Source organism: Lupinus angustifolius, chromosome LG17, assembly GCF_001865875.1.
Source record: "Lupinus angustifolius cultivar Tanjil chromosome LG17, LupAngTanjil_v1.0, whole genome shotgun sequence".
Taxonomy (NCBI): Eukaryota; Viridiplantae; Streptophyta; class Magnoliopsida; order Fabales; family Fabaceae; genus Lupinus; species Lupinus angustifolius.
The window spans coordinates 18,045,067-18,066,941 of record NC_032025.1 but is presented as its reverse complement, the minus strand read 5'-3'; the positions used below and the strand labels follow the sequence as shown (position 1 = coordinate 18,066,941).

Sequence of the window (21,875 nt, the reverse complement as noted above, 5' to 3'; positions counted from 1 at the left end):
TGCTCTTCTTACTCCTCCAAGACCAAGATGAGTCATAGAAAGGCTCATTCACAAGGAAGCATACCTTTTTCTTGGGAGGAAAAGCCCGGGGTTTGTAAGACCCCAAACAATATAGGACGATCGCTACAAGTTCGTGCCCTCGATCAAACTACACATGATTCAACATTCTCTCTTAGCCATTTGGAGAAGAAGATTCCTCTACCTCCATGTCCATCACAACATCCTCCTCCTCTTCATCGAAGCACTTCTGGGAAGGGATACAAATGGCAACAAGATCCTTTTCTCGTAGCTTACAAGGAGTGTACCAAAAGTGAGACAAATGATCAATTGTCTACCAAGAACAGAAATGTTGTCGTTGGATCTAATTTTAGTGTAAGGAGACGCAAATTTTATATATTTTCATGTAGAAATGCAAGTGATGTAAGAGATGATAGTTATCTCAAGATGTCACAATTCCCTCGTCTTCCTTCCCATAGAAATGGATCGTTAACATTACAAGATATGAGCACAAACCAAGCTTCAACTATGGATCATGCTTATAATTTCTTATATTAAATTTGTCCTTTCTTCTTGCTGCATAGTTGTATGTAAGGTGTAGAACTTAATGATGAAAAGCTATGAAACCTATGATTTTCACATAGATTTTGGATATTTGTGGATTTGACAAATTTATGTCTTTAACAGAGAATTTTTTAACGTCTTCACCAAAAGTCAGTCTCGCACTAGTATTAGGTGCATTTTAATGTGTATACATTATGTTGATATTGACATCTACTCAACCCTAAAGTCTTCTAACCTTCCGGAGTTATAAGGAAGCTGAGTTTCGAGTTTCACTTAGTCTAACATTAATATTTGTTTATCAAAAAAGATTGTGTTAAGTGTCAATTTAATCATATATTTCACTTTATTTTTAAGTCACTTTAACTACTTAAATAACTTAAACAGATAAAATAATACTTATATATGATTAAAACTTGTTTGATTGGCCAAATACTATCTATGGAGTGTTTTGCAAACTTAATCGAGAGGAAAGATCAAAAAATTCAAAGTTTCCGGAAAAAACTCGGCCAAGTTCAGGGCAAGTATCACACTGAGTGGATTTGATAGCATCTGAGCTACATGCTCAATGCTAGAGCCATGCCCAGTAGAGGAAGACCCGTGCTCAATGCAACCACTGCGTTGAGTGCCTAAATTAAAAGAATTCAAAGTTTGCTCTCTATAACACATACGCTCAGCGCACACAATTGCGCTAAGCTCATTGGGTGGTGCACTTAGCGCCTGAAGTTACGCCCAGCACATGTTGGTGCATCCAAACGTCGTGCCTAGCCAGCTGGAAGCCACGCTCAACACACAGGTGGTGCACTGAGCGCCGAATCCAACATCTGAACATTATTTAAAGACTTCCAGCTCGGAATAAAGACACACTCTTGAATATTCGAATTGTAATCTTTATTTTCTTGAGTTTTAGAGAGCTTAGCTCACTCAGCTCATAATAACTAAGTGTAAGCAATCTAGGTGTTAATCTATACTCATATATGAGTGGTTCTACCACTCATGAGCTTTGTATTACCCTATCTTTCTTATATTTTGTGGAAATGAGTAGTTAAGTTCTCCATTGTTGGGATTAAATGTAGCATGAGTTTCATGTATACACGCTAATTCATAATTTATTCACGAAGTTTTAATTATATTTTAGTTTGATCAATTTTTTGCATGATTATTGAATAAGTTGTTTAGTTTTCTACTTCCATTATTCTGAACTTCCTTAACTCAACAAGTAGTCATACTTCCAATTATTCCAATTACTTCCAATTTGATAGAGTACTAAACATAGAGACATGATTTTGTAAGTCATATTTCTTAATCTTATGAGTGAAGTTGCTAGATATAAGGATTTGTTCCATAAATTGCTACACTGACTAAGACATCAATTAGTGATTTTGAAGTCATTGCATGAATTAATCATAACGAATAGTGAGTGTGAAATTCAATCCCAACTCTCATTCTCATTATATTAGAGTTTTGAGTATTTTCTATGTCACCAAATCAATCAACCAACATAATCTTGCTTAAAACAATACTTATAAGATTGAGGGTTGTAATCTAACAAGTCAGAGTAGATAAAACAACCCCTTATTTCTATATTTGTTTGGGACACTGAGGTGTAGTTTTATAGGTTCAGCCTTTGGTTGTCCTGGAGAAGAAAAAGGTGGTATTGGTTTAATTTATGGACAACACCAAAGAAAATGTTAGCTTCCACATTGCTGCTCGTGACATTGAAAACTAGCCTTAGAAATTTTTAACTTTCAAATCAATGTCATATTTTACGGCTTCTTCTAATTTTTAATGCACATATCCCTTTATTCCATGAGGCAAATGGATATAACTCTAGTGGTCATCCTAGAAATTATGGTCATCACACTCTAATTTGGTCTTTCATCAATGTTTACACAATTTGTTAGAATGGAACAAAAATGAGAGTACTTATGAAAAATGCCAAAAATAGTCACCTAAGATTCATTCATCATTGTCCGTTAGAGGTAGAGATGAGAAAAAGAGAAGATATGATAGTTCAAATGGGAGGGGAAGAGAAAGTAGATTTTTTTGTAAAGGGGATAGTGTAGTTTTAACTAACTAAATTTGGTTATGAATCCTAAACAATGTGAATTGAATCTCAATTCCCTTTCCCTTTATTCCATGATTCTAAACAACATAATTCTCATGTAGCCATACTTCCAGTTATGATATCTCACTCTAAACTCTTCTATTACTAATATCAACTTTTTGTCTACTAAATTTTATTTGAGTGATAGGCCTTTGCACACCAGGCTAATAAAGGACTTTTTAGCCCAGTTGACAAAGGGAGCACATTGTCCCAAAATAAGTACCACGTAATACATTTAATTCATGTTTTACTTTTTTGACCAATAAAAAATAAAGAATACATGAAATCATATAAATTTTGGGACAGAAGATATAGCTTGGCCGACAAAATAGATTAGTAAAGAGGGTAGAGTGACATTTCTCTTAGTAGGATGTAAAATTTCATGTATTAACATAAGAATAAGACTTGGGTATACTTCTTTAGATATTTGTTCTAATACAAAATAATGTAAGTAACAACCTTGTCAATGAAAACAAAATAATGTTGAGTGTTGTTCTTTAACGACAAAGATTTTTGAAACCTTGCCAATGAAATGTGTAAAAAGTAAAAACTGTAACTTCAATTTAGAACAGCAATAGTAGCAGTATTGTCCAATCTCCAATGTATAACACAATGAAGTATCCAACTCAGTCTAATTATTTATATCTTTATGGTGATATTTTTCAATAAAAACAATATATTATATATGTATTGCCTTATCAATGAAAACATAATTTCTTATAACTACTACTAATATACATTTGTATCATAAAAATAACACCACAATAGCACAAACATCTTAAGAGAAAATGGATTGTTAAAAACTAATAACACCACAATAGCACAAACATCTCAATAGCACTAATAATGATGAACTATCAATGTCAGAAATTAAAAAACCACTAAGTCAGAAAACCAACTTTGCATAGTTTTGCTAGCAAACACTGCCAGGTTTTACAAAAGCTAAAAGCACAATACCATTTATCTCCTTTTTTTTAAGTAACACCTTTAGGAGTACAAAACATCCCTATTTTATGAACTATTATATGAACAGAACACTCACTACCTCACCCTATTTTGCAAATGCATCCATATAATGAATGTGTACACACAGCATAGAAGACATCTCCAAGTAAATCAACTTTACAAAGGAACAATCCCTCCAAACTCTGTTAGGATCCTGCAATGCAAGAGAAGAACAAATCCAATCAACATAATATATTTAAAAATGCAACTATATTATCTGTTAAGAAAGTGAACAGGAGAGATATGAATGAGAAGAATGCAAAACTCTGGATATGTTTAAGTATAGTATAGACACACCTCATTCACTCCTAATATACACTTTAACCAACCACACTAATCATCATATACCAACCGCAGTCCCTGTTTATAGCCAAACAGTACCTGCATAAGTATCTGAACGGAACGTAACAAGTAAAAGAAACAAAAGGAACAAGTATAAGTTTTTAAGACCTAACTACCTAACACTGCTCCGGAACAAGTCCATTGTTTTCTTTGCATATTTCCTCTTTTTTTCCAGCTGCTATGGAGCCACATGGTAAAATATTATCCTGAATTGTTTTAGAATTTGATTGATCATTTGTTTCTCCGTGAAGCTTATCCACTCTTGTAGCATTCTGTAAATTATCTCTCAGCTCTTGATTAGGCATAGTGGAAGTGAGAGCATCAAATTTCTCTGAAGTCACTTCTGAGAGATGAATAACCTTATCCACTATTACTTCGTGAGTTACTTCAATGCTCCCTTGTGTTTGATTTGATGCCATCAATAAATGCTGGGTCTCTGCTGTATCCAACGGTTTTTTGGTGGTTTGCCCTTCTGCTCTCCGTTTCTTATTCTGGCCCAGATCTATAAGTGGATCATCAACTTCATTACTAATGTTCTCACTTCCTCTTTTCCGTATCCCCACTTGATGTTCATACGTATATGAGAGAGCACTTTTTCCATTCGCATTTTTAGTCTCGGATTCGAACTCGCTTGTTCTGCTGACATCTTCATTTCGAGCAGGTACTTCAACTATTACTTTTGGTTCCTCAAGTGAAAGTTTGTCACTTTCCAAGTGCTTTTGCCCATTGCTAATGTTACCAGTACCAGAAACCAAATGCAAATCATCTTTTTCCATGAGTAGCTTCTCAGGAGAATTTCTGAAAATTAGTTCTGTGCATCGTTTGATCCATGAGAACCGAACAGGGCTGGGAGGAGAAAGACTGGATGACTTCTGCACAAAAGGAGTACCAAAACCATTTCCCATGTTACCTGCATCTATTTCCTCACATGGATTCAGGCGACCACCATGTGTAAAACTCTGATGCTTCAAGTTTCTCCAAGCAGAGATTTTTTGCTGGTTAGACTCCATATCAGATTTAAGCATTCTAGTCATAGCAATGTCATCAGAGACAACTTTCAAATCTTCTAACTTTTTCAATTCTTCGGTCTGAGCATGAATTTTTATTCTATCTGCATGCAAAAGTTCTCTCTGTTTTTGTAGCTTATCCCTTTGAACTTCGAGTTCCTCAATGCACTTAGTTATTTCAGCCCATTCCTTATTTCTCTGTTCACGATCCAAATTTATCTCTGACCGCTCAATTTGAAGTCTTTTCATCTCAGAGGAAACCTGTTCCAACTCTTTCTCTGCTTTTTCCTTAAGAGCATTGATATATTGAAGTTGATTGTTCTTTTCTTCCTCAAAAGCCTTCTCACTTTCCTTCAAATAACTTTCCACTTCTTCACGCCTCTTGTCAACAAGGTTATTTAACTCCCTCTTTTGTATCTCAATGTCCCGCAAGAAATCTGCTCGCTCTTGCTGCATCTTGCCAAACCACTCAGAATGTTCATGGGCCATCTTGTTCATGAACTGTTCTCGTTCGCTGGCAAGCAACTCCATGTCTTGGTTGTATTGTTTACGCACATTTTCCTTCTCTTCTCTAAGCCTATCACGCTCATTCTTCATAAAAATGGAAATTGCATTCCTTTCCTCTGCTATGAGTTCTGCTTCTTTCTGCAACTCTTCCTTTTTTTCATCAAGAAGTTCCCACTCAGCTTCAAACTTTGCCTTTTCGGTTTCCAGCTTATCTGCTTCAGCCAAAAGCTCCAGCTTCTGAGACCTTACAAGGTCAATCTCTTCCTTTAACTTCACTTCTAAAATTGACAGGTCACCTGTTTCAGTTTTCATGGTCTCCAGTTTCTCCTTTGCATTATCAACTATCTGTAGTTTATTCTCCAAAGATATCATAGACTTCTGTAGATCTTGCTTTGTTTGTTCAATCTCATCTTTCTCCTTTTGCAAAAGGGATTTATTTAACAATAACTCCTCCTCAGAAGCTCTCAATCTTTGTTCTTTTTCTTCAAGAGCACTTGATATATCCACCAGATCCTTCTCCTTCTCACTCAGTGACCTTGACAGGACATCCAACTCATGCTCCCTTTCCAGGATTTGATCCTCCCGTTGTCTGAGATCAATCTCCTTCAATTCCCAAGCCCGTCTTTTTGTTTCAATTTCATTTTCAGCCAGTTTGCGCTGCATTTGTAACTCAACTTCCAAATCATATTGTCTAGTCCTCAATGCAGCTTCCTGATCAGATATAACTTTGTGAATTTCATCCTACATTTTCCATCAAACAAATGTAAAACAACATTAATATAAATAGAAAGCTCACAAGTCAAATTGGACAATAAACAATACTAAGAGAACATACAGATTCTCTACAAGCAAGTTTCACTTGAAACTCAAGCAACTCTTTCTCTTTCTTGTTCAGCTCAGCTTCCCGTTTAGTGAGTGCCTGTATTCACACAATACTATAAAAAAGACAATGATAGCAAAAAACTAATATTTAACCAACTGAGAATTTTCAAATAAGAACCTCTTGTTTTTGTGTTAGGGTGGCCTCAGTCACTTTCAGATTGGTTTTCTCATCATGGTGGGCATCAAGTTCCTTTTCAATTTTCACTTTTGTGTCTTCTAACTCTTTTTGAAGACGATTTAGTTCCTGAGATCTACTAAAAAGAAGATCCTCTCTCTGATTGAGCAGGGCTTGAGACTGAAGTAACCTTTCCTGTTCTTGCTGTAAACCTTTTTGCCTTTCAGAAAGAGATTGCCATTCAAGAATATTCTCCTTGTCCTTTTCCTCACAACTAAGAGAGAGAATGATTAGCATCTTTCTTAACAATCGATCTATCAAAATTTTACATCATTGCAGGTAAATTATGATCACATATACAACATAATTCAAAAATGGGCAAACCAGTGCAGGAGGCTCCCACCTAGTGGTAAATTGTAATGACAACAAAAGAAGACCAAACATATATAAAGTAAAAGAATAGCCCAGGTGTGGAACCCACAGCCAAAAACAAAATTTGATCCACAATTTTTTTTCTCCTAGGCTTTTAACAACTTCATCTATAACTATAAGGTCCATGTATAAGGGTCGCTCAAGATAACATATAAGCAGATTGATGAAAATACATACTCAGACTTGAAAGACATTATCTGCCGCCTGAGGTTATCTTCACGTGCTTCAACATCGTGAAGCTTCCTTTCCGCAATACTGTTATATCGGTTAGCCTCAGCTTGCAAAGATTCTGCTGCATGCACCCTAGCCTCAGCCTCTTTAATTTTTTTATGTGCTTCATCAATCAATTGATGTGCTTCAGCAAGTTTACTCTCAGCTGCAAATTTTGTTTCAGCACATTCAGAGCGCATCTCATTCAAGGCCCTCTCAAGCTACAAAGATCAATTACAAAAAATTACACTAGAATTTTGAATGAAATAAACATTTGGGATTAACAAGCAAGATTATATGGTGACAGGGGAAAACATTTAACAAGCTTACACTTGCAATACATGCTTCTTTAACCCCCACTGTCTTCTTCAAACTTTCTTCCCGTTTCTTTGCTTCAGTTAATGAAGATTTATTCATGGCTGAATCATGTTTCTGCATCAGCTCAGATGATTCAGCCAAGGCCTTAACTTGCTCATACTTGGAAGTCAATTCCCTTTTCTCCAATATGAGAAGGCCCATGTGGTGCTGGTGGTCATATATCTACATAAAATACATAGGTCAGATACAGAGAGAAGACAAGAAAGGAATAACGAGTTGAGCTAGAACTTGCAATAAAGGCAAGGATATACACAGGGATAGGTTATAATTACATTCTTCAACATCCCAGAACACTGTTTATGATCTACGGTATAGGTTATAATTATCAATCATCCTCAAATTCTAGAACCAATGACACTATTGAAGATGTGTAGGGATGGATTACAATTAACATGCTTCAACATCCCAGAACCATCCCTATGACTATAAACCATAGATAATTTTAGGCCATACAGCATAAACAAAAAGTGCTTAAATTAAAGCTTCATCATGTATTGCAGTACTAAAATTAAAGCCAAAATTAAAAACAAACAGTTCAATGCATTATATACGAGTTAAAATGGCTGTAGATCCACGGGTCAGGTCGCCATGAATAGTGCAAAAAATATTAATTTATCTTTCAATCCAAATCCAACCATAACAAACATTAGCAGGTCGGAATTCAGTAGCTGTTTACAAATAAGGAACATGGGATGGGATGACTCCATTAAGACAATAATTAACAAGGTATCTTACGTAATGGAATCAACAAGATACCATAATAAACAAGCATGGATTAAAGAATGCCCCAAAGAAGAACACGTGACATTGATTGATAAGCCATCTCAAAAGATTAATCCAATTGCGGTTGCAGTCACAACTGCGGTTATTGCAAGTGCGGTATAAATTATTTTGTGAGTAAAAAAAATATTTTTGATATTGATGCGGCCCGATGGGTTACATTGCGGCCTAATGCGGCCCAAAGGCGGTCCAATGCAGTTGCATTGCGGTATTCAGTGTCATACCGCGCCTTCATTGTGATTCGGTATCACACCGTAATTGTGGTATGATGAGGTTGTGACCGTCACCACAACCTACAATATTGCGGCCGCATCAAGTGATCCATTCCCCAATTTGAAACACTGGTATCCCTTCACTAGGTATTATAAAATGTGAGAGGGGCCCATTACTCATTTCACAATTGAAATTGAAATAAAAAAACATAATCTTGATATAATATATAAATTAGGGTTAGAAAAAGGAACCTGAGCTTCGAGGCTAGAGATGTAGGAAACAAGAGCAGCTTTATCTTTGAGCTTAATCGATTCCTCATCGAATCCAGCATCTTCGAGTCGCTTCCATATATGTTGATCACTCAAAACCCTACAACCTGGTGTTATTGATAATAACGCTTTCGATGAAGAAGGTGACGTCATCTCCATCCTTTGCGTTTCGAATAAGTGCTTTTCAAATCACACTCTTTTTTTCTGTTTGCTTTTGAAATGTGTGTTGTGTTTGTGTTGTATTGAGTTGAGTTTAGGTTTTTAATAATCGAGTAGAATGAATGAAATAAAAGCACTTTACTTTAAGCTTTTTTTGGACTCACTTGTAACACCACCATCTTATACGACCTCGTTTCAACGTTTTCTTTATTTCAAACTTCAAAAATTCATTCCGCGCCTTTTACTCAAATCAAAATACTTTATTATGTTATTCAAGTTTTGATTCAATGTGTATGGGAATATTAAACATCTTTTTTATGCATCTTAAATCAATTCTAGTAGTAATTTTCATCTTCTTCTGATTTGCCAATAAAAATTAATATTTACTTTCCTTTTTCAATTCAGTCACGCCTTTTAGTTACTCCTGTGGCTTTTTCTATATGGTGGCCCCACATTACTTTTAGAGATGTAATATTTTAGTATTAAAAATTAGGTTAATATGATTTTCTAGTTTTCCAGCTGTATTGTAGCTTGTATTTAGTTAATAAGTTAATAGAGATTTTCTGTAAATAAAAACTAGATAGTAACTTTTAAAAAAGTGTTTGTAGTGTTTAAAAGATAGTTTTCAAAAAGTTAAGAAATCTTTAGTGGTAGTCCTTAATAAAATAAGATTATTCGTAAATTTTGATATCGCTAAAAGTGATATGTTCTTGTCCGTAATAGAGAATCGTTCTCTAATTAGAGTATGATTCTTATTTTCACAAAGCTCTTAAAATAATCAAAATATGAAGAAAGAAAAAATGAGAAAATATATTAACCAACAATGAAAAGGGGAAGAAAGTGCAATAACTCTATTTTCTTCATATTCATATAAAGTAACATTTAACCGCACTCGTTTGAATGAGCGTTGGTAAAAGTAAAAAATAGATATTTAATAGTGTCTGTTTGAGTAAATATTGTTAAATATAAAAAATAAACATTTAACAACGCACTCATTTGAGTGAGCGCAATTAAATGTGTAATTTTAATCATTTAACAATGTTTGCTTGAGCGATCATCGTAAAAAGTAGACAAATGATTGTGTTTATTTAAGGACAAAATGTGAGTTGCACTATTTAAGTGAAAAGTAAAAAAAAATTGCTTAATTTACTCAGAAATGTGAACAATTATAAAATAAGTTGTAGGACCTATTTAAGGATTGAAAATGAGTTACACTACAAAGGATGCTCTAATTGAAGTATTGTTCAAAAAATAAAACGAACTTTCAATAATTTGTCTATAAATTTTACCCATCAAGTATTTAAAAATTACATTAACTTCTTTTAATTAAAAACTCTGTCATTATCATTTAATTATTTTTTAAATTTCAACTAATTATAAAACTAGTTTTACTAAATAATTCTATTTTAATAAGCTATTAACTTAGCTATAAGCTTTCAGTTACAACTTTCAAAATATTTGAATAGATTATAGTTTTTCTCTCTCAAATATACATTAATTGTCTTAACTTGGAAAGATTTGTCCGTCACTATAATGTAGATGAAGAAGTGCATTACGTGTCATCAAGTTAGTGTCGGTTCATATATAAAGTATCTTAATAAGAATTGAAAGAACTGATATTATTACCATAATAGATATCTTACATTGTTGACACTTGAATTATAAAAGGGCAAATTTGTCATTATATTTACTTCTATCTTTTAAAAAAAGAATTTTATGTTTACAATGTATTTACTTATATGTATATAACTCTTTACTATTGCCTTCAATATTGGTTGGACAATTCTATCATTTTACATCCATGTATAATAATTTTTTAGTGGTTGCAGTATATCTTTTTCCGAAAAAGGGTTAGGGTATTTATGTTGTAAGTCATATATTATTGGGGATATTTATGTCATTGCATATGATGAATCGTTTGTTTTTCAAAAAAATTAATATGCGGTTGTGCAATTACCATTATGAGTATTTAATAGACACTAAAATTGATTTAAATTCGAGGTTATAACTGTAGTTTCATATTCCAGTTGAATGCATGCCCCCATGTGTATACCCACTTTCCGTGAGTGAGTGATACTTCATTTCCCACTTTCGTCTAACCCTTCATTCATCCATTCACACTCATCAATGTCCTTCAAATATCTTCTTTCTCATTTCTCATACTTGATATCACCCCTTCATTAACCCCTTCTCACTATCAACTAAATGTAGCATTATTTGTTTTACTTTTGATTCTTAAAATGTCAAAACTCATCTTTCTCATTTCTGCTCAGTTTTTTGTTTTACCAAAAGTGATCCAAGTGAAATATGGATTCACATTTCTTTCATAGTTGAAAACGATGTGGAGGTCTCTACTCATCTAGAATGAGGGTTTTAACGCTTTATCTTGATTTCCAATTTATATTTTTGAATTTTTTTTTCTTAAAATATGTATTTTACTACTTTCTTTAGGTTTCCATATTACATACTTTCTCAAATTTTTCTTCTTAAAAATGATGCCTTTATAATTTTCGTTGTCTTAAGAATAGTTTTGAGGTCACTACTAAACTGAAGGGTTGTTAAAAGTACGAATTTTTGTACTTTCTCTGAGTTTCGACTTTACATTTTTTGTATTTTTGGGTAAAAAATTGCTCTTTACTATTTTCTCTTGGTTTCCAATTTACATTTTTCTTTTAAAACTGTTAAAAATGAGGTCTTTATTGCTTTCTTCGGCTTAACACCACTTTTAGGTCACTATTGAACTAATTTTTTTAAATATATTCATGTTTATTTGGCTGAAAACTACTTTCAGTTCACTATTGATTTGATTTTTTTCTTAAAGATATAACTTTTATTATTGATCTAATTTTTTTTAAAGATGTAGCATTCACTATTGATCTTAAATAATGTCAAGTTCATTTGGTTGAAAACTAGTTTTAGGTTGAATTTTTTAAAATATGTTCAAGTTTATTTGGATGAAAACCACTTTTAGTTCACTATCAATCTGATTTTTTTAAAGATGTAGCCTTTATTATTGATCTTAATTATGTTTAGCTTTATTTGACTGAAAACATGTTTGAAGTCAATAATGATCTAAAAGTTTGTCTTACAAGTTTATTGGTTATTGGTTTTGAGATATGCCCTTTATTACAACTGTGGGGCATAACTAATAATTTATAACCTCAAGTGATAATGATATTGCACTATATAAATTTATGGGTTATGATCTTTTATCAATTCATTTTATGGTCTTCTGAAATGAGTTCTTTATTACTTTATGACCTTCACTACTGATGTGAAAGTTTGTTTTTTGAATCTTTGTGTTTACTTGGTTTCCCATTATATTAGTCATATCACTTTGTTAGTTATGAGATGTGTCCTTTATTACGACTTGGGGGCATAACTAATGATTTATGATTGTTCCATGAATATAGATATTGCACTATACAAATTTGTGGATTATGACCTTTTCTCGATTCATTTTATGGTCTTCTGGGTTTTGAATTTTTTTGCATCTCTTTTTATTGGGTTGACTATAAAATGAGTCAAGTACATGACTATGACCTTTAATGATATTTGATATGCATTAGTAGTGACTTATTTATTCTTTAATGAAAACTGATATTACTTTTGAAATTGCTGCCTTATGACCTTCACTCTTTACAATGACAATTGTTGGTGATTTATGTCCTCCTTGTAAGACTGGAATGGCAACTAAGAGGGGGTGAATTAATTGTTTAAAAAACTATGACAGGTTTTTCTGCAAAATTCAAGAGTTAATAGCAGCAGAAAAGTTATGCAGAAAATATCAAGAAAATTTAAGGATTTAAGGGAGAAGAGAGTACTCAAAGATTTTATACTAGTTCACCTTCTTGTCCATCGAATGATACGTCAAGTTCTCTTAAAATACAAGAGATTTCTTCACTAGATATTAAGAGTAGCAATTACAAATTCTCACCCCGAGATTTCCTTGTACCTCACTCACTCTCTAATACCTATATCACTCTTTGGAAAATAACCTTTCCAAGTGACTCTATCCCCTTTCTTATCACACCCTTGTGAAAGAAAGTAATTCAACAAATTGGATGAAGAAAACTTTAACTACGGCAAGAATTTCCTTTACAAGATTTTGAAACTATGAACTCTTGTAATCCAATAACTCTTTATACACACTTAATAATAATGCTCAGAAGGTTTGAATATCTTTGAAAAACCACACTTGAAGCAACTTCAGAAAATATAATTTGAAAGTTAAGAACAAGTTGCAAAAAGTGCATAACAAGTATTTCAGAAAAGTTTAGATTGTGTATATGAGTTGTGTCTTTGAATTATGAGTTTCAAATTTTATGTGTTTACTTCCATATACTTTGCATTATCATTATTCTATACATATATTAAAGATGGTGCCACTTATATTCAATATGAGTTTGGTATTTGTTTTATTCCATATTTATTTTGCTAAAATGGGTTTGGGAATATTCTTGACGATTAGTTTTTAAAAACAACATCATTGTTACTATGAGATGTTAGGACTGAAAATGTTTTTGGTCATTTCTATGTTTAATTTCTTCATTCTTCCATGTTAAAAGGTTGGTGTTATTACTATAAATAAACATCATCAATAATGTAAATGATAATTATTGATATGTATATAATTCTTTACTATCGCCTTCAATATTGGTTGGTTAATTCTGTCATTGTATACTAATGGATAATAAATTTTTAATGGTTGTTGTAACATCATTATTACTATGACACGTTTTTTTTTTGGCGTTATGTTTTAAGCATGTTTTTATTGGGATAATTTTGCCATTGCATAGGGAGAATTGTTTGGTTTTTCAAAAATATTAATATGGGGTTGTGCAATGTCCACTTTAATGTATGTCCCCAATGTGTATTTAACTTTCTCTAATTGATTGATACTTCATTTCTCACTTTTAGTATAACCCTTCAGTTTTATGTTTAATTTCTTTACTTTTGAAAGTGATGGTGATGGATAAAGTTGAACTTTAGGTAGAGAGTCATGTCTTCCAAAATAACAAGATCTTTATATTATGTGGTAATTTACTTATTAGCTCACCTCTAAAAAATGGACTTAACATTTATTATGTTACTAGAACATCCTTCTTTTATTAATTTAATTTTCATATATGTTTTACTTCAACTTTGTTACCATACATTAGGAATTATATAGAAGTGGCAATACATATCAGCTCGACCCACCAAAATATAGGCTGACCTAACCTTGCCTTTATTGTTAAAAGGACTCAAAATGCTAGCCCAACTCATATTTGGCAGGGCTGGCAGACCAGCGTGCTAACCTGTTGTTTGTCTTTTTAAAACACACATTTATAACAATCTCAATCATAATTTCAAAAATAAATAATCGTCGTGCGTTATAGATGTCTTTTAAAAAAATCACAAACCAAAATCCACAGTCTCACAAATAACATATTGTCTTAGTGTAAACTTTTAGACTCCTAGTTCACAATAAAACTTCTAAGTCCTAAGTTTTAAACATTAGATGCTCTGTTGGAAGAATATGCCTCCACTTTTCTATTACTGTCACCATCAATGACTTTCAAATCTTCTTCTTCTTCATCATCTACATTATGTACATGATTAGGTTAATATATGTTTATAAAAATAATTAGCTAACAAATAAATGATAATTACATTGAAAACAATAAATTACCTTGACAAACAAAATTATCCAACCAATTTCGAGCACGGATCAAAGCTTCCACATTTTTGGATAAAAGTTGACTTTTATACTTGTTAAGAACATGTGAATCAATGCTAAATGCAGCTTCAGATGCAACAGTTGTAATAGGAATGTAAAGCAAGTCACCGACCATGATTGATAGCTCTGGAAATCGACTTTTATTTTCTTTCCACCACTATAGGCTGTAGCACATCCAAATCATTATTATCTTTAAAATTTAAAGATGTCTCCTCTAAATAAAGATCAAGTTGTGACTTTCTCGGTTTTTTGGCAAGTTGCGTCTTGTGCCTATTGTGTTCCTATTAAATATTTCACAAATAAAACATGTTAATAGAAAATAAATATACAATTAAACCAGTAAATATTAAAACTATTAATTCAGAAAAGTATAAAATACTTACATCAAACATATAGTCTAAGTCTTGAAATTTAGCCTTCTTCTGAGGAGCATCAAAAGTTAGAGTCTGCATAGAAGTAGGAGAACTTGTGCTACGGTATTGTTCAAATAGCATTAACATCTTTTTCTTAACTAACTGCAACTTTGTTTCAAAATTAGAATCATCAACTCTTTCAAAAGAATAATTCAATGTCTCCAACTTCGTCATTGGGTCAAGAATTGCCCTCATTGCAAGCACAACACTATAATCATCTCAATATTTCTCAAACTTCTAAACCATCCTATTAGCTATGCTCATCAAAAATTCATCTTCATCTCTTAAAGTATCAAGGAGTGCATATTGAATCTTCCAAACTTGCGTAAAATACAATTTGGAAGTAGGATAAAATGTGTTAGAAATCAAGTTTGTGGTACGATAGAAAGGCAACAAAAACACATGGATTTTTCTACTTTTTTCCACTCTTCTACCAAAGGAGAAAGATTGTAATTATCATCATACATGTGGAGTTTTTCAAATACATGCTTATATTTAAGAGAAGATTCAAGCATAAGTAGAGTTACACCTTGTTGGAACATCTAGACACAAGCTAGTTGAAGTATCAACACCACTTATCTTCTCAATGCATACCTTAAATTTGAGCATTCTACTTTCTAAACCTCTTACATACTTAATGCTCTCCCTAATTTTATACAAGGTATCACTAGCTACCTTTAACCCTTCTTGGACAATAAGATTCCATATGTATGTAGAACAACGTACATGAAAGAATTGTTCATCACATAACAATGAGTTTGCCACAATAAGCTTATTTTTCATTTGCTCTTGCATGACATCATTGGAGGAAACATTATCTAAAGTTAGAGAAAAAATATTTTTTGTCTATACCCCATTCATTCAAAAATTCAAGTATCTTCTTAGGCAATTCATATCTAGTATGAGGGGAGGCATGTGACGAAAGTTAATAATTTTACTTATTAGCTTCCATTTTGAATCAACATAATGAGCAGTCAAACAAATATAACCCTCAATTGTACAAGTTGTCCACAAATCAGAAGTTAGAGATATCCTAGTAGGAATGCTAGATATTTCTTTTTTAAGCATATACTTTTCTATCATGTAGATTCTCATGACATCAGCCTTAGTCATATTTCTATAAACAAGAATACATTCTAGACTCAAGTAGTTAATTAAGAATCTAATTTTCTTAAACTCGGCAAATTTAAAAGGTAAATCATGTTCAATGATTGCACATGTTAATATGTCATGTACCACCATTTAACCAATCTTTCAAGACATCAATTTTCCTTCCTTATCCATAACCATTTGACCAACATCAATTTTTTACTAACCCTAATTTTTTAATTTGGGGATTTTTATGCTTCCGCTATTGGTTATGAAAATTGGGTATTTAAGAATAATGAGGATAACTTTGATCTGCTTCCACTTATTTGAATCACGAGTAATTTGTATTATGAATCATTGCGACATGCATTGAAATATATATTCATATCTATCTATGCATGAACATTGCATTAACTTTTATGACTCTGTTATGTAATATGTATATTATATGTTCACTAATGTCTTACTATTGGACATTGACTTTTGCTACTTCACAGTTTTTGTAATTTGTTAAAGTATATGTAAAAGTATGTATATATATATATATTATATATGAGCAATATGTATTTCTTATACATTAGGGTATTATGCAATCTGAATATCTGCATATATGTTATATATATAATTATGATTTGATAAAATATGCTCCTTTATATTTGAGACTTTTAAATACTATACTTATTGTTTTCAATTCTTTTTCAACACAACCCTTCTCTTTTATTTGGGACTCACTGCATAAAGTTGAATGCTTTGACACTCCCTTTTTGCTACTTTACTACATTACAGAAGTATACTTCCGTAATATATATTTACACTATGGAAATACACTTCCATAAAAGAAAAGGGACTAAAATTAGTAAAACAGCAGAGTGCTAAAAGCATTCACCCCATGTAAAACATAGGCAGGGTTACAGTTTATTGTTTTTAGGTGAAAAACAGATTTTGCACATTGATATATATATATATATATATATATACACACACACATGTGTGTGTGTCAAAATAATTGACCAAATATATATAAAAGATATGATCTTGATTAAGATTGCATCCATTTTTATGTGTTGATATATAAGTAATATATCTTTTTTGATTTGAAATTATATTATAGGAATATATTTGTTAATCATAAAAGATATCAAATCTGAAGGTTTTAATTCCAAGATCATAATATTTTTTATAATTGACCCATATTGTTTTTTGTCCTCTAATTATTTTGAATTAATTGATGCAATATGTTATTTAAGTAACCTTTATTGTGGAAATTGATTAAAATTACACACATGAGTATGAGATTATTTATGTGAATTGTGTTCGGCCCAAAGGAAGTCACAATTTGGCCAAATAATAACATACTTGTGATGATAAATACGTAACAATCATAAAGTTTTTTTCATGTGAATAATAGTCGGTCCAAAGAAAGGTTATTGTTTGACAGAACTAATTGTTAATATTTGATCATTACACGACTTGTTTGTTTAAATGGTTGCAACACTTACGGTTTGTTGCATTGGTTGGTGGCTAATTGCATTATTAAGTGATTGATATTGTTGAAGCATTGTTTCTGTTTTGACAGCTTGTACTGCCATGTTTAATCACATTTAAAATAGTAATATTTTTTTTTATGGAAAATTCAAAAGGGTCATTATTGGAATCAGAAATGCAGTCCTTGTGATGAGAATGATGCAATGATATCAATAGGCTATAATGGATACAAGTATTTATATGTGGATGTAAATAAAATATGTTTTGGATTAAGGTTATGTTGAATCAAACTCCACTAAATGAATTTTCTTTTAGAAAATAAATTTGTTTGACATTTTAAGTGAACATATTAAATAAGAAGTCGCCAAAGTGACATTTTTTTGTGTGAATTCTTCATGATAAATATCAAATGCTAATGCGTATATATATCCATGTGAGTATTAATTGGTCGAAAGGAAGATTAAATATTTGGCCGGATTATATACACACATGTAATGGTAAACATGTGATTATTATAGAGTTACATATGTAAATGATAAATCAGTCCAAAGAATGATTTTTTATTTGACATGCATTAGGATCAATATTTAACCATTACAAATAAGAGTATCATTAGTGATTGATATGAAATATCAAGCAAATTGTATGTTTGCATTTTATGCGAATAGTGATCGACCCAAAGAAAGATTACTATTTGGCCCAAATTACAAACATACTTATAGTAATAAATATGTGATAATCATATGGCTTTCCATGTGAATAGTAAGTCGTCCAAACAAAGGCTTATTGTTTGAGAGAACTAATTATCAATTTTTGATTACTGTATTGAGTGTACCACTTACAAGTTAATATTTTGTCCAAAGACTAAATATTAATGTTGTGTTAGGTAACTCGTGATGTGCCTCACTATCATTTGAATTTAAGTATTAAAGTTGAATGGGAGTTTAATTGCAAGAATGATTGCAATTTGTTTTGTTCTTTTACTAGTACTGCAAATATTTCTGCTCGATTTAAGAACATCTCATTGCTGAATGGGATAAACTTTAAGGTCTATAAGGAAATCATAGAAATTATTCTTGGTTGTATGGATTTAGATCTAGCACTTCAGGTGGAGAAATGCATTTCTACTCTAAAAATCCTCGACGAGGTTAAAAGTGAGAAATGAGAACACTCTAACCGAATGTGTCTAATGATCATGAAACGCTCTATTCTAGAAGTGTTTCGGGACTTTTTTTTTGAGGGTCAGAGGTCAAGGAAGTTCCTTGAAGAAATAAAATCATACTTTGCCAAAAAATGAAAAGGTGGAGATGAGTAGCCTTTTGGCTAAACTCATCTCCATGAAGTATAAAGGCAAATAGAACATAAGGGAGTATATTATGGAGATGTCTAATCTCGCATCAAAACTCAAGTCACATAAGTTAGAGCTTGGTGATGACTTGCTCGTGCACTTGGTTTTGATCTCGCTTCCTACACACTTTGAGCAATTGAAAGTGAGTTATACCACTCAAATGGACTATATGCAATAGGAAGAGAGACTGCAGAGAGATAAGACTGAAAGTGCTCACTTAGCTATGACCTCTCAGAATAAGATAAGAAAGGACAATAAGGATGCTGTGAAATGGCTATTTGTGTTTTTTCCTCAGAGAATGTGGAATTGTTCTGCAATACACTATGTCAGGCAAACCTAGCATGAAGGGCGTTGTTGAGCGATTAAACCAAACTCTTAAGGATATGGTGAGAAGTATGATTAGTCATTCTTCATTGCCAGAGTCTCTTTCGGGGAGAGCTTTAAAGACCACAATTTACATCCTTAATAGGGTGTCAAGTGAAGCAGATAACAAAACCGCATATGGGTTTTGGACTAATAAAAGACCAAGCTTAAAACACTTGCACATTTGAGGTTGTCCAGCTGAGGCGCGACCTTATAGGCCAAATGAAAGAAAACTGGACTCAAGAACAGTTAGCTGCTATTTTGTTGGCTTTGTTGAACACTCTTGGGGCTATAAATTTTATGATCCCACTTAAAGACTCTTTTTTGAGACGGGAAATGCAAGATTTCTTGAAGAAGTTAATTTTGGGAAGGGAGAGAACATAAGGAATGTTGTCTTTGAGGAAGAACGATTCACTAATAGTGAACAAGTTCTTGTGCCTATTACCATTCAAGGAATAAATTCGGTAATATAAGACAATGTTCAGAAGAGAACAAAAGGAATGTTGTCTTTCAGGAAGAACATGTCACTAATAGTGAACAAGTTCTTGTGTCTATTACCATTCAAGGAATAAATTCGGTAATAGAAGACAATGTTCAAAATATTGTCCATGACAATATTTCAGAGAATATTGTTCCTGACAATATTTTAGAACAAGACAACAATGAGGTTCTCCCTCAAGTACCTATAGAACAAATTCAACAACCTCAAGAAGTAGAAGTGGCATTAAGGAGATCCACTAGAGAGAGGAGAAGTGCAATTCCTGGTGATTATATTGCATTTTTTTCAAGAACATAAGGATGGCATTGGGTTAGTAGAAGATGATGCATTGAACTTCTGTCAAGCCATGAAAAGTTCTAACTCTCAAAAGTGGATCGATGTTATGAAGGATGAGATGAAGTCTATGATTGATAATGACGTTTGGGATCTTGTCGAATTAACTGAAGGTGCAAAACCTATTGGTTGCGAATGGATATTTAAAACCAAGAAGGATTCAAAGGATAATATTGACAGATATAAAGCTCGTCTAGTAGGTAAATGCTTCGCTTAGAAAGAAGGCATTGATTATAAAGAAATCTTCCCTCTAGTATCTTCGAAGGATTCTTTTAGAATAATATTGGCACTAGTAGCTCATTTTGATTTAGAGCTACATCATATGGATGTTAAGACTGTGTTTTTAAATGGTGACATTACATAAATGATCTATATGGTGCAACCAGAAAACTGTGTTAATTGGCTCAAAGTCAATGGTATGCTAATTAAAGAAATTCATCTATGGCCTTAAACAAGCTTCTCATCAATGGAATCACAAGTTTCATCAAATTTTTACCTCGTATGATTTTGAGGCTAATAAAGTTGATGATTGCGTGTACCACAGATTTAGTGGGAGTAAATTTATATTCCTGGTATTATATGTCATACTACTTGCGAGCAGTGATATGAGACTATTACATGAGACCAAGAGATTTCTAACGAAGAATCCATCTATGACATTAAACAAGCTTCTCGTCAATGGAATCACAAGTTTCATCAAATTTTTACCTCGTATGGTTTTTAGGCTAATAAAGTTGATGATTGTGTGTACCACATATTTAGTGGGAGTAAATTTATAATCCTAGTATTATATGTCATACTACTTGTGAGCAGTGATATGGGACTATTGCATGAGACCAAGAGATTTCTAATGAAGAATTTTGAAATGAAAGATCTTGGGGAAGCTTCTTTTGTATTAGGTATTCAGATACTAAGAGATCGCTCTCAAGGTATCCTAATGTATGCTCAAGTTTGTACACATCCTGACATAGCATTTGTCATGAGAGTTTTTGAAAATATATTTGAGCAATCCTGTAATGCATCACTCAAAGGCATTCAAACTAGTTATGTGTTACTTAAAGAGAACAAAGGAGTATATGTTCACTTATCGAAGGTCTGAGAATTTAGAGATCATTGGATACTCTGACTCTGATTTTGCTGGATGTTTAGACAGTAGATATTCCATCTCTGGATATGTGTTTGTATTGGCTGGAGGTGCTATCTCTTGGAAGTCTGCGAAACATACGCTTATAGCTCCTTCAACCATGGCTGCGGAGTTCATGACTTGTTTTGAAACATCAGACCATGACATATGGTTGCGGAATTTTTTCACTAGCTTACGTGTGGTCGATGGTATTGAAAGACCATTGAGGATTTATTGTGACAACAAGTCCGCGGTTCTTTATTCCAACAATAATAGGAGTTCTACAAAGTCAAAATTCATTGACATAAAGTTTCTGGTTGTTAAAGAAAATGTTCAAAATGGACAAGTTTCCATAGAACATATAGGGACAAATTTTATGCTAGCTGATCCACTGACTAAGGGTTTGGTACCTAAAGTCTTTCATGAGCATGTTGCTCATATGAGTATTACTCCTTAGGATACCTTAGTTCAGTGGGAGTCTATATGTTTTATGATTTACTTTGGACGTCATATATAGTTTTATGCATAATAAAGTT

At 32.6% G+C, this 21,875-nt stretch overlaps 1 protein-coding gene across 4 annotated transcripts; it reads right to left on the bottom strand.

Annotated features, from left to right (window-relative positions):
* LOC109331554 (protein CROWDED NUCLEI 4) lies at nucleotides 3,508–9,062 on the bottom strand. Of its 4 annotated transcripts, none has more exons than XM_019566124.1 (8): nucleotides 8,788–9,062; nucleotides 7,496–7,705; nucleotides 7,133–7,386; nucleotides 6,527–6,797; nucleotides 6,362–6,445; nucleotides 4,126–6,267; nucleotides 3,968–4,030; nucleotides 3,508–3,824 (listed from the first exon to the last, which is right to left on the bottom strand). In XM_019566124.1, exons 1-6 carry the CDS (start codon nucleotides 8,962–8,964, stop codon nucleotides 4,129–4,131), a joined length of 3,135 nt encoding a protein of 1,044 aa, XP_019421669.1. In that variant the 5' UTR covers nucleotides 8,965–9,062; the 3' UTR covers nucleotides 3,508–3,824; nucleotides 3,968–4,030; nucleotides 4,126–4,128. The 4 variants fall into 4 exon arrangements, with proteins under 4 accessions (XP_019421669.1, XP_019421668.1, XP_019421667.1 ...); XM_019566123.1 differs by having other exon boundaries at nucleotides 3,968–4,051; nucleotides 4,129–6,267; XM_019566122.1 differs by having other exon boundaries at nucleotides 4,129–6,267.

What these genes read in the sequence shown, in the direction of transcription:
- LOC109331554 (XM_019566124.1), bottom strand. Translation starts at nt 8,964, where the DNA reads ATGGAGATGACGTCACCTTCTTCATCGAAAGCGTTATTATCAATAACA. An exon ending in ATAATGTCTTTCAAGTCTGA is followed by an intron (nt 6,798 to 7,132) that starts GTATGTATTTTC and finishes TCTCTCTCTTAG; the next exon opens with TTGTGAGGAAAAGGACAAGG. An exon ending in CCCTAACACAAAAACAAGAG is followed by an intron (nt 6,446 to 6,526) that starts GTTCTTATTTGA and finishes GTGTGAATACAG; the next exon opens with GCACTCACTAAACGGGAAGC.